The sequence below is a fragment of the Plodia interpunctella genome, chromosome 22 (genome assembly GCF_027563975.2).
Source record: "Plodia interpunctella isolate USDA-ARS_2022_Savannah chromosome 22, ilPloInte3.2, whole genome shotgun sequence".
Taxonomy (NCBI): domain Eukaryota; kingdom Metazoa; phylum Arthropoda; class Insecta; order Lepidoptera; family Pyralidae; genus Plodia; species Plodia interpunctella.
This window is the reverse complement of record NC_071315.1, coordinates 5,057,384-5,071,978: the sequence shown is the minus strand read 5'-3', so window position 1 is coordinate 5,071,978 and position 14,595 is coordinate 5,057,384. Positions and strand designations below refer to the sequence as shown.

The 14,595-nt window shown below is 34.3% G+C and overlaps 1 protein-coding gene across 2 annotated transcripts in view; it reads left to right on the top strand.

Annotated features, from left to right (window-relative positions):
- Positions 1 to 14,595, top strand: part of B4 — a 90,720-nt gene that overhangs the window by 61,579 nt on the left and 14,546 nt on the right. The window contains exon 1 of one of the 2 annotated variants that reach the window (XM_064436689.1): positions 13,830 to 13,893. The exons of the other annotated variant lie outside the window; for it this stretch is intronic. Coding sequence (XP_064292759.1) covers positions 13,875 to 13,893 — 19 coding nt within the window. The 5' untranslated portion in view covers positions 13,830 to 13,874. Of the gene's footprint in view, positions 1 to 13,829; positions 13,894 to 14,595 lie in introns of those variants that run through there. 2 annotated transcript variants of the gene reach the window in all.

The window sequence follows — 14,595 nt, the reverse complement described above, 5'->3', positions numbered from 1 at the left end:
CGAGGAAACAGACGCGGCAATTACGTGTGTAATTGTGTTTCCGTTCGCTTTTATTACATTTAAGGTTGAGAAAGGATACATGCGGTTTATGAACTCCTGGTAACGATCACTCTTCACCGTTCCTTGAGCGCTTAGCAGAAAAAACCGGTCAAGAGCGAGTTGGACTCGCCACCGATAGTTTCGTAAAATGTTTTTCATTGTTATGTACAGTTAACACCACATCAAGCAATTGGCTATGCAAGTTGTATCTATGAAACTTAATAATGCGGTCGACTGTACATACATAGGTATTGGGTTCTCAGATTTTTTTCATTTGTTTTTAGCCATTTAAAACGAGATTTGGTAAGGGACAAAAAGGAGAAAAATAGATTCTAATTAAATGGAAAATTCCCGATAGCTTTGATCACTCGTGAAATCACAAAATATGCGACTTATATGGCTATGCGATATATAGCTAAAAAACCGAAAGTCGAGAGTAATATTTAATTACCGTTTAGTTAAAGCCCATCCTAGAATAGCTATATCATAGTCATAAAGACAATTTAACACTCTCAATAGAAATTCCGGCTGTATATTGTTTATGACGGCATTATAAAGCGTAACAGTTAGCAGCAGATATAAGTTTACGCCTAGTATTTGTTCTGTTTCTTCCCAAACAGTCCGTCGCAAACCCAACTAATAATTGTATGGGTAATAACTGGGCAAATATTGGACGTAAACCAACTATAGATCTATTTGGCCTATTACAAAAAGCCCAGTTTTAGACAAATCCATTAATGCCCAATTTGGCTAATTGGGCATTAACTAAAAAGTCCACGTTTAGCCTGATTTTGCCCGTCGCTGTTGTAGAATATTACAATTACTAGCCTATTATGACTAATTTGCGTAATTCCGCCTGGTTATGCTTTTGATTAGCTTATTAATTATGAAATTAACTTTATTACATAGTGATCATCAAGACATATATATAGTTTGATCACAGAATATAGAAACAAAATTGACATATTTTAATTTTACTGAATTTATAGATATAATGGTGTCGAATGATGCCGAAGCTGCGCACGTTGTGACGAAAATATTTTAGCGTGGTACATTGGAGCGAAAACTTATTGAAGCGACATCCACCAAGTCGAATGACACCGCAGCGACGTGTGTAGGTTGTAGTGAAAAAAAATTGCAATTGTTAAAGATGTTATTGAATTGCAAAAAATTTGTATGCGTGAAAAAAAAATTAAGAGCATTTTTTTCTTTGACTAGGTCGCAAGATCAATCGTGAATATTCATTCTAGCCCCCATGAATGTACCCCATTTGTTACCATGTGAAGAACTCTCTCCCTATCTTTATTTCCCTCTCACATGAAGAAAAATGGAAATAGACGAGAGTTTAATAAGTATGTATAATTTCCGTTCATATAGGTAATATCGATTTGTTTCATTTAGCAATAGCTACAATTTACTTACCACTTATCTACAGCTATTATAAACAAAACACGTAACCAACTGGCAAGTTATGATCGCCTGGTACTTTTGTTAATTGTTGCCTAATAACTAATTACATTGCATTCGCTATGCACCACAGTAGTTGTAATTGTTTATGCAAAATTACACTTAACTTATGTAGTTACGTTTTCATTACATCGATGTTGCTTTAATAACTGAATTTCTTGTAGCGATGATTTATAAGACTTATTTTAATTTTGTTACTCCCAATTGATTATTCAAAGAACGGAACCGTAAAGATTTAAAAATATCTAAAACGAAATCATAGGAAATTACTTTTTTGTAGATAAAACGTTATCATGAAACATTTTGTTGTTTTCTTCAAGTGTGTAATCTCAACTCGCTTTTCTCAATGACGTCAGATAAGGTCCGGTACACACACCGTGACGGTCGCGCTCTGATTGCCTCTCAGTGTCACTACCTCGCCTTCTGAACTATGTAATACCTCTTGTTTATGTTGCCCTGGTAATAGTTGTGTCGTCATAGGGCTATATATATAGTTTAGACGAATTTTCATAAAAATCACTGTAATTTTATGCAAGAGACATAGGTACTATATAAATCAAATTCAGTATATACTCGTTGTTATCGCGTACGGGGTCTACAGTGCCAAACTAAAACTTCCAAAACCACGTTAAATTGTACTGTAGAAATAGTGCAGAAATAGTGACAGATAGATGCTAGATCCACAAGAATCCTTTGTCCTTTGCAGCAAGTACATTCTATCTTTTTCATTCCCAAGCCATGAAACATTTCATTTATATGCACATAGAAATTCTTATTATCAATACATAGTAACAAAGTCGTTCCCCGCTGTCTGATTGTCTGATCTTTAAAACTACGATACGGATTTTGATGCGGGTTTTTTTAAAATAGATAGTGTGATTCCTGAGACTTCTTTTATAATTTACTATGGTTTTATATAAGCGAAGCCAGGACGGCCCGCTAGTCATTAATGATTGAAAAAATTCAAACGTTTATTCCAAATCACAGATTACATTCTACACAAAAAATAATCTTTTGTCGAATATGAATACGGCTAAAAAGGAATCCAATCGTAACAACCTCCGATAGATGTAAGATAGTTGTGCCTTACCGGACATCGAACCTGCACCGCTACAGATAACTACAATTGAATTTAACGATGTGTATCTAGACCCGACGGAGATGCAGATTGAATGGAAATACCTTGAATATTTGCTTTATTGTAAATAAATTCAAATAACGGAAAGCTTGTAATTGCAAAAGACTATCCCCAAATCGCTGCCGAATGTTTAAAATTTAAAGGCTTTGGGGCACCACAGACGTGAATACAGCTGGGAGCACGTTGAGACGAGAAAGAGAGAGTTAGCGGTATCATTCATTAATTATATATATAGCATTGCTTGCAGCTCCGTCTGCGGTAGCATATGTTTGACCTTGGGTTATTAATTAATCTAAGTGTTTTCCCGGTTGCTTCCTCTCAATCTCCTCCTTCAATCCGACGCTTAATGACTGAAGCGTCGGATGAGATTCTAAATTTTATCAAAATCGGGACAGTCTTTTAGCGTACAAGCAAATATTGTATAGGCGTGTGGATAGTAAGAATATAAAGAATAGATTTTATCTATACTACGTGTCCGTTCCATGCGTAGACAGAGAAAGCTATACTTTTTTTGGTTCAAGTCACATCTAGTTATTTATCTCAACGAAATCATCTGGCTCGCGCATCGTGCAGATTGATTATAGAAATACTTTGTCCTCGGCTGAGCCGAAATGTACAACGAAACAATGTTTGTATAGCGGTAAATTATAACTGTACCGCTCCTTAGATTTTCGGTTTATTTTGTTCGTTTGCAAATATAAACAAGAGTTAAGTGTTTATTTTGGATTTTAATAAATTTTGGTTGAGTCAGTGACAAAAATATCAGACAAAAGTCGAAGTACAATTCCAGGCTTTTTGAATACAAGACAATTTTTGCAGCAGATTTATGACATTATCAGGTATTTGGAGAAATTTGTAAATGACATTTTCAATATAAATTTATTTTTTTTTGTCTGTCTATATCATCAATCGAAATGTTTGTTTGAAAATTAAAAAGTGGCACAAAAGAACCTGTGGGTACTAAGCCTGCATAAAAACAAGTGAGCTCTAGATAAACACTATCGAAACATCCGGGTGTTTTCACTCAGGGAACTGCGCTGTGGCAACAATTACTACAACGTGTGAACGTTCCACTATAGTATGTGTTCCTAGTACTTTCGTGGAGTACTTTCTATGGTGGTTAGCACGTAACGTGGTTAGGCAATTAAATGAAGCGATTCTATCTAAATGGGCATACCCTGAGGTAGATTCGTTTGAGTGACAAAGGGCACGCATAATCTAATATGACTTCCTACTTAGATGTTAGTTAATCGTCAGTTAATCGTAAACGATTAACTGAGACAATTAAATAAACCCAAAATTGTAGCACGGCTACATTCTCGGATATGTTATATTTCAAACAAAAATATAGATCAAAATCAGTTTAAAAATAGTCAAATTGCACGAACGCGTTGATGTCTTTTATACGAAAACTATCTGAAGAAATTTCTTCAATAATTTACTATCCTTATAAATAAACTATACTTATAAATAAATGAAATTTTAAAGAATAGACATAAAAATATTGTAATCAAATACAGGAAAAGCGCTTGTTAAGGCGCCGCAAAGCATCTCAAGAAACGATAACATCGTATGTGAAGTATATGGCCATAGGTGGACATGACTTAGACATGTGGTCTCTTTCTAACTAGACGGTTAGAGTGAAAAGGATTGATTGGTGCTAACTCCGGATTTATTAAAATAGGAAGTCGTTCGCAGTTCGAAATGTGGTGTTAGTTAACTAACACGTGGATACCAAGAAGGGTTGTGCTGTTATGTTTATGTGTTCCTGGTAGTTGGGATTTGCAATAATAATTTTTTGCTCCTAAAATCTAATTCACAAAATGGTGCAATGGAATTTAGATCAAGTAAACTCTTTGTTGTTAATTTGATCTAATTTAGTCTAAAAAATTTTTCTAAAATACCCGATGGTTTATCTATTCTGAAGTGGAAAAAAATTGTCAGAATTCCGTAGAATAATCTGAAATTTTATTTTGCTCTATGCATTGATGACCCGGAGTATCGACCGATGCGCGTCGCTACTGTTGAATTTTTTGAAGAAAATAGTGTCGATAATCTTTGTCATTTTAAAAATGACTGATAATCGAGTGTTATGATTATGGATGTGACCAAACGTCACACAAAAGATGTATTCGGCACCCGGTCGCTAGTGAAAGGCGCCCGCCACTAGTTCAAGGCAGATAAGTCAAGTTTGACTGTCGAGTTACCAAGGATCTATTGAATTCGCAAAACTATAGCAATATTGACTGACGAATACTCTAACTACCTATATAATTCTGAAATAAAAGCCTAGTTTCTACAAATACCTACCTGAAAATTTTGTCAATTTTGGACGGATTTCTGTAGAATTGTGGATTTTATTTATTCATAAATTATTCACATGCACTTTTTCACGTAATATTCTAAATTAAATAATAAAATAATATTTATCAAAGCTACAAACTACTGTACGTTCCATATTTCAATCGTTGTTGATTAACTTTACCTGATATGCTAATAAGTATTCCTTACTTTTTGTAATTTTACTTCAGTAAATGGACAAAACTCAAATAAATTGTCTGCCATTAGCGTATTTGCTTCAAAAATAAGTTTTCTTTACCACCGGAGTTACACCATTTAGCAATTAACGTTAGCGATGTCTCAAGTGTCTGGGAACGAGTGGTGAAACACTAACCCCAATTACCAGGGTAGCATAGGTTACGTGCAGATGAAAGTGACGAGTTGTTCGATTTTATCTCTGTAGCTGGCAAGAAATACTTTGTTTTCTTTTAAAAAATATTAAAAGAAATTAAAAATATATATATAAAGAAATTAAAATTAAAAATAAAATAAATAAATTAAAAATAAATTTGGTTTAAAATAAATAATGAAAATACTGTGAATTTATATAATTTGTGACTTATAAGTTTTACTCGCGTAAGTTTGTAAAATATGTACCTATGTGTTACAAGAAAATTAAAAGTTTTTCGTAATGCGTACGCTATTGAAACACTATCATAACTTATTACATAAAAAATAAGAAAACAATAATTATTGTTAGAATTTATTATATAATAGTATTGTTTTAATAAATAATAGTAAGTAGTATTATTTTAATCTACTCATGGTGTTGACCCAAATTACCAAGGCGACATAAGTAGAGAGTAGATGAAAGCGGTGGATGGCCTTCGCCATTCTGTTGATTAGATCGCGGTCGCGGGTACACCATTTGACACTTGGCTGCTCATGTTATGCTAGTACAAGTAACTATTGATAAAGGAAAGCACTAGACTTAATTTATATAAAAAATACGGTACCATTTAGGTGTGTGAGATATCAGTTTCCTTCTATAATCCTAGAAAAATATATGGACAACTTTTGTAATCTTTGTTGTGTAATAGAAGCTAATAAATGGGTGCACCGATATCAAAAACTAAATAAAAGAAGTGCAACTTGTCAGCATTCTCAGTGAGACAATAAAGATTGCAAAAACTGCAAGTGTGCGCATGCGCAGATAGGATCGGCGAAACAATAGTGGTGGGCGATGGGTTACGTCAGCGGAATAGGGTCAAAAAACGACCCTGTTACAGTCGTGGTGACGAGAGCGAGATTAATTTGAAATCTTTCGATTCTATTTTATATTCCAGTATGTAATACTGTATACGGTAATTACAGTCTGTCTATAAAGAGAAAAAATATCACAGTAAAAATCTAAATTTCACCAATATAAAATAATAATAAATAAAATAAAAATAATAAATTCAATGATTTCCTTTAAAATGTTAGATGTAACAACACATTCGATAAAAACGAAAGGGAGTATTGTTGATATGACTGGAGTAAATTATTATTATGGATCGATGACTGGATGGGTCGGTGATGTAAACAACTGTATAAGGATGGCCCAGGACAGAGATGGTTGGCGGAGACGGTAGGAGGCCTATACCCAGCAGTGGGTCGCGGAGGGCTGTGCAGACTTCTTCATCGCCTCGTCCTTCAATGATGATTGATGGCTAAAAATCTCACTATAGGTTCTAACAATGGCATTGCATTGGCCGGATCTCAATTCTCAACCAGTCTAGATTACGTAACATGCCCTCACCTGCCAGTAACCAAACTGGCTGTTGAACTGTGTCATTTTTGATGAAATGATGAGTTAGTAGGTCAAACGTTTATATTATTGTATAGATTAATTGTAAAAAATATGTATAATCTAGATAAAATATTGTATAGACAGGCACTTTTTCACGTAAATGTTTATATTATATGGTATATCTCAAAAAAAAAGCTACAAAATCTGGCATTTCGGAACGACCACTGCTGAGAAGAAATGCCGAAAGAAACTCCGTGGCTTATAATGATCGTCATGCCGGACTGCTACACTGGAGGTCCCGGGTTCGATCCCCGATCAGGTCAATGGAAACTGATATTTTTCAAATGGGTCTTGGATGCATGTATGTATATATGTTATAGAATATATTATCGTTGAATTAGTATCCCTTAACACAGTCTCGAACTTATATAGGGGCTAAAACAATCTGTTTGATTTGTCCCCTATATATGTAATTATTTATTTAACCAGTTAAAAACATCAATTGATATAAATTTGTATTTGTATAGACTTTAATTTGATTTCGCAAAGCAAACCCACTTAGAGTAAATCTATAGGTGACAGTGTTAACATAATGATTAATGCATTAGTATTACCAATGCCCGACACGTGGTGTGTTTCTACACAATCGACATTCTTGTACTATGTGTTATAATATAAATGTTACATAACTATGATTGTATATATCGTTAATCATGTGATTGGTCGTGTAAAGATCAAATGCGTAGAAGGATTTATGTATAAACAGCAATGTGTGCTAATGGTCTGACAACTAAGGATGCTGGGAGCCTAGTAACGTGGAGGAGAAAAAGTAGGAAAGCGGACTCGGGGCACCGTCTCGGACGCTCTATGGCCGAGAAAGTGCTCAGATAAGGGCTCTCCTTCAGAGAGAGAGAGAGAGAGAGTAACTAGCATTGAGTATTACGAAAAATTGACTGAAAGAAATATCAATGAATTGAATTATTTCTTCTTATTTTTGACCATATTAAGTATATTTTCTTCTTTCATTTCACCCGTCTTTCTTGTTCATACTCTCTTATACAGAAGACATATTATCTCTTCTTTGATCTTCCCTTTTAGCTATTTCTTCGTTTAAATACCCGACGAAAGACGGAGGGGAGTTATAAGTTGAACATGTCTATGTATCTTTATATTTGTCCGTGTTATCGTAGCAGCCAAACGGCTGAAACGATTTTTTTATTCAAAATAATTTAATCGAGAGTATTCTTAGCTATATTTGGAAAATGTGTGTTTGACCGTTTGAAAATCGACAGCTTCGATTTCTTAAATTTTTGATTTAGTTTTTATTCGAGTGTGTTAATTGCTAACACTGGTAACAGACTTTGTTTGAGTCAAATAAAGACTAACCTTATTACTACTAAAGCCTGATCATACAAATTTACTTTCGCGTTAATAATATTAGTGGGGATTTGATGATATATAAGGCTCCTGAGTAAACAAATCAGCAAATCAGTGGACCATTAGAAAATTACAATCGAATGCTATTGTCTCTGAACAGGCTTTATGGCTCATTAAGAAACCATTTTGGAGAATTACGCAACCCTACGCAGATGCTACAAATCTATGCTCCCCTGATACGAAAATGTTTACTAAGTATCAAAATATTCCTTCATACAGTCTATAAAGAGTACAAAACGGTTTTTTAACGCATGTTTTGTCATTACAATACCAAATCAAGGTCAAGACAATAATGGGAGGATACAGCGCCCTCATTTAATATTTACTAGCGGCCCGTCCCGGCTTCGCTCGGAAAGAACATAATAAATTATACTCCTAAACCTTTCTCAGCAATCACACTATCTTTTGGTGAAAACCGTATGAAAATCCGTGTAATAATTTTGAGTTTATCGCGAATAGACAGACAGACGCGGCAGAGGAATTTGTTTTATAATATGTAAGGATTTAGATAGATTGTACGTACGTAGGAATTGTGTTAAGTTAAAACACAAATATTTTTTTATTTTTATGGGTCAGTGGTTTTTTAGTTTTCAAATTAATTAATGATACTTTTTAAAAATAATATACTTTATTTCATTGCTACCTTTTTCTGCATGAAATTTTTGCATACGGTTTACTGTTGTCTGTTGCATTTCTTCCCAAGGTAACACGCATCGTGCATTTTTTTAAAACCACTTAAATAAGTAACTAACATAGTTTTAAGAACATTGTTACTAACACTTAATATGGTATTTATTTATTGCCGAATTAAACAATTATTATTATTATTAAAACCAATCATAACAGCAGCTCATAGTTAAAAGGCCTTCTGTGAGACTATACATTCTTTGACCATAACACAAGCGATCATCCGTAAACAAACACTATTGTTTACAAGATGATACAACTGCACGATTGGTCTTGCGGATAGATTAGTTTGTTGGGGCCAACAAATGTTTGTCTGTCTATACTGGTCATTATCTCACCCTCGTCGCCTCGCATGTACCCCGTTGCATTCGAGGATGTGACGCCGCCGAGTAAGTAGTTTTAAATTAATTTTTAAAGACAATAAGTGATGTTATATAACACTAAATACCTGACTGTGATTTTAGTACCTCCTTGGCAATGGAAATGTTGCCTATAAGCTGCCTAAGCTACATGTCCTTAATCACCTCGTTCGATATGCACGAAATATGGAGTAGGTAGTTCTATTTTAGGGGGGAACCACACACCTCTGTAGATAATGTCGTTAGGCGATAGTAAATCTTGAAATTAATAAATTGATCAATTGAACTGGTGTTATAGCTATCGTGTTTATTAACTTTGTGGTGTGAAAACTTAGATTAGATATTTTTTTCTGCGTGTCGTGGAAACACCCTATTAATTCTGTTGGGCCAATAACTATTAGTCAACTAACTTTTTTGCCCTAGGTGTAATAAGATCAGAGAACACCGTTTAGTTTTTGTGCCATTACATATTTCAAATTGTGACAAATTCTATCAACATTTGACATTTGAGATTGGTTTTTGTGATCTTAGCCTTCGGCTAATGAAACATCTCGAGTGTTTTATTGATGAAATCATGAAATTAGTATATACTCTAGTACTAATTCCATGAATGAAATATTTGCATCTGTCTCGCTCTCGTTCAGTATTTGTATGTTCGGGTGGAATCATAGATCTTTGTAATCCAATTTTGATGTTTTAAGATATCAACCAATTGAACTTAGAAAAATATGTTATCTAAAATTTTTACCAATGTTTGTCCAAAGTCGACCCCACAAACAATATTTACATCACAAACATGGCGATAACATCGTCCATCTTGAAATCGTAACGGTCCTCCAATTTTGAAATTCGAACGCTATTTTATCTTTCTAAAGCTCGATATTAAGTGGCCAGTGCTATGTAATGCAACCTCTTTTGAGAGAATAATGCTAGCCCATATCTGTTTATTTCAATAAGCAAATTGGACCTTACTGTTTGGTGTTAAGATTTAAATTATATTGTGAAGAATATTGAGATTTAGAGAAAGCTGGCTTGATGAACGGCACAGAGCATTGATAAGTGCGCTTCCCGGTCGGACCATGCAAATTATTCTCGTGGTATGACCTGGTGGGCGTTGGCCTTGCATAATCCTTATTTACTGTGATATATCCCTTAGGTAATCCCTTAAGGAGTGCTTCTGAGCGACGGCTACGTTGGCGGAATCTGCATTATCTGTGCATTTTCCGAAACATACAGCGGAAAATAGACGGGTCACGTAGTGGGTAACGGAGCTGAATACGTAGCGTAAAATGGGACGGGATACTTATAATTACTATAGCGAGAGGAAAAAGACAATACAGATTTAAATCAAATAAATTGTAGCGTGATTAAAATAATGGCTTAAATTTTAATTCGGTCCTTTTTGATGAGAAATAGACGCTAGCCAAGTTGTGGGCGAGGCCGCAGGCTAAAAGGTATGCATGCAAATATCCATGTCTTATTTTAAAAATAAACAGTAATTGTTATTCATTAGAATTGCACCTTAAATAAATCCGAGAATATGTGAACATTCCATAACTAGGTACCAGGAATGCATGAGCTGAAGTATGTTAGATATTGTGCTGCAATGGCTGAAAACGGCGGCCACTCGAGATTTCCAAGAAACCGTTAGGACAATAACTCACAGTCACACCTTGGAGCACTACCTTACATTTGCTGGGCTGGCCTGATAAGCTTATTAAGGTTCATAGTAAATTATTGTGCCATAAGTTTATCTGATGTTCCGTTTATTCAAAATTCAAAGTAACCTTTCTAAGTAAAAGCAATAATTTGTCGATGTTGGCACTGCCAACCAAAATAAATTGTATTCCTCATTTTAATATTTTTTCACGGATGACAGATGTCAACTATTAAATTCCCGTTGACAAGATAAGACTACTTGACTCATGGAATTAGTAGGTAGGTACTCCGTAGAACGAGTACCTACTAATTCCATAGCTTGTCTATAAAGAAATATTTACATTTTATTTGCCACTACACATTGATTTAGTTATTATCGACTGAATATGTAATAGATACTATATCTGTGAGAACTGTACAAAATAAATAAACAAAAATAAATGTATTAGGACGAATCACACACATTGAGCTAGCCCCAAAGTAAGTTGAGACTTGTGTTATGGGAGACTAACTTAACGATACTATATTTCATAACAAATACATACATAGATTAACATCCAAGACCCGGGCCAATCAGAAAAAGATCATCATCCATCATGACCAGACCGGGGATCGAACCCGGGACCTCTCGGTTCAGTGGCAACAACTTTACCATTGCGCCACCGATTTCGTCGTACAAAAATACGTCTGGTTTTTTTTTTTAATTTATAGCGTTCATACAGACAGACACGACTTTTTTTATTATAATAATTAATCTTTTGCTAATCCTTTTTTTGGTGAACTTGCATTTTGTAATAATTAATTTGCATAGATCAACAGAATAAATTGCGACCTCCTCCATTCTGTACAAATTTCTGTGCCCGACAAGGCCCACAAATGTACTTTTATGATAAACAATATCAGATCAACTTTGTGGATGTAATAAAATATTAAGTGCTAGCTGCGCCCAGGGGCTTCGCACCAGTGGAAATTTCGGAACAAAAAATACCTCATGAAAAAACCAATACAAAAAATTCCAGGCTATATTTAATTTTGCTCGAGTACCATGTCATCATTAAAATCTGTCCCGATCATTTTGCGTGAAAGGATGTATGTGTGTATGCTACACATACATCCTCACAAACTTTCACATTCATAATATTAGTAGAATTTAGTATTGAAATTATTATTTTGTTGTAATCTATCCTTGTCAATAGACGATTTGAGGTTACCATATTTTTTGTCTTAATTTACGAAATTAACATACCTAGAAATAAAGCGTTTAGACTCGTGCGTGCGCTCCTTTAATCGGTATCTCGGTTCGATTGATTTGGTCATCGATGTTGTTATCAAAACGAGTTGCAAATATGTGGCTTTATTTATAAAATCCGCGCGCCCACGTGCTCAATGACAAATATTTAAGAGCACAGACTTAAGAATCATAGGAAACGACCACTGGTATTAAATTGTTATTTCAAAAATTAATCATCATCATCATCAGCTTAACCTTTTCCCACTTTGTTTATTCCAAAATTAATTTAGTGCACCCTTAATCTATATGTAACATATCGAACAGGTAACGTTAAAAACTGTTTTTCACAAGTTATAAATTGGATAACTGCCAAATCGCTTCAGGCAGATTTGTCAAGGAGTATCTAACTGCTTGATAAATCTGTCATATTACAATATGATATTTTATGACAAAGTGGTGTAACAGGCCCTTAAATTTACTTTATTTAAACATATACTGACATATGTAAGCAAAGCTCGTCAAGTAAGATCTTCATTACAAGTTTTAAATACACTATCAGGCGCCACAGGCGAAAGCTCACAAAAAGCTGGACGTCAATGGAAAGTGAAACTTGAGCTTAGTGTATTATCTTTAGTCTTGTCTCATGTGTAATGACTATCACTACATAGCATAAAACAAAGTCGCTTCCCGCTGTCTATGTATCCCTATGTATACGAGTATAATAATAATATAATATTATAAACGAATAGTAAATAGGGAAGTAAACACAAATATGTTGCTTATTTCAAATAATTTTTATTTTCAGCAGGCTCATGAGTGGAAAGTTGAGAGAAAAAACAAGCGTGTTAAAAAAAATTACTTTGACGTTGTGTTGGTTAGGAGTTGTGTAGGTTACTGCTTATCAAAAGATACTACGTTCGAATCCTAGTTACTCGTGTTGTCTATTTTTGTACGGTAATAATGGTAGTTTTCATAGACCATCACTTGCTTTCGATGAACAAAATATTCGTAGAAACACCGACGACAGTAAAAGAGGGAAATTATAAATTTAACGTGTATGTGCATCTGTATGTCTGTCCGTGACATTGTAGCGGCCAATCGGCTGAACCGATTTTGATGTAGTTTTTTTATTGAAAAGTGAATTCAATCCACAGACATTTAATTTATCTATCTGATTTAATCGAGAGTATTCTTAGCTATGAATGGAAATGTGCGATTAGCCGTCAGCTCTTTTCTAACAGTTTTTAATTTAGTTTTATTAGTTGATGTACATTTCCTCTCTGTAACATGTTGCCCGATAAAAATGAAATGTATTTATATATATTTACTATTTTCTTTATAAAAACATACAAATGATTTTAATTGACATTACCATTTGTGTTAAAACACATAATGGTAAAGCGCACCTTTAAATAGGAAATTTCTAAAGCATTTTATACCTAAACATAATGGGATGTAATTTACACCATTCTAACTTAAGTAATAATATATTTTTCGCCCGCGGGCCGAACTTAAATTACCCAGTAATATTGCTATATCTTGTTTGACAGATCAGCTAACTGTAGAGGTCAAGTTATTTTAATGGCCTTTTTCGTTGTCGATTGATCGCTAAAAAGCTTGTTGGGATAGTCCATATTGTCACTGTCAAAACTAGATTTGACAAGATAATTGTCAATTGACAGTTGACAGTTTAACATAATAGGTTGATAAATCGTGACATTAGTATTAATCAAACATGCCGTCAAATTGTTACGTGGAAAATGAATACATGAACACGTGTCGAAAATGAATTTCTTAATTTTAGGTAGGTACTATTTATTTCTTCCTACAACTGTTATAAATGCGAACGAGTGATCGTGTGAAGATGTTATCAATGAATCACGTAAGAACTTATGAATATATTTTGATGTTGCTATATGCAATGCTTGATCTACGAATGACTGTACTATGCTTTTAATAGAAAAAATGTCTACACGTAGACACCCAAAAACGCTTATCAAAAATAAATATGTCATCTCTAAAACAGTTAAGGTCTGTCCGCGAGTTCATTGATCCCAGCCGGGCGTCGTTTGACGAGCTTTATGGCCAGGCTTTGTCTCAATACTACCTAATTGAGATCTGTAATGGACCAGATATTAGGAAATCATTATTAATAATAATTTAATATTTTCATTTATTAAGGTTACAGAGACCATAGTAATACATAATATTACGGTGACTTGCACCAGTCAACCTTGAAGTTGACTTTAACCTACGTACCGCTGACTGCGCAAGTTAAAGTTAAAGTCAAATTTAAAACGGATCGCTTCGTTGAATCACAGCCACTAATATAATGTAACCGGGAATGAAAGAGAGCGATTTCAATAAAAATACATAAACATTTATTACATACTTATCTAAAACACGACCATTTTTAGGTAGTTGGTGTGTCTATACACACCAACTAGCTAGCTAGCCAAACAGAAAGCTGTTAAGGCATTCAGGATAGTTAGGTCGAATTGACACT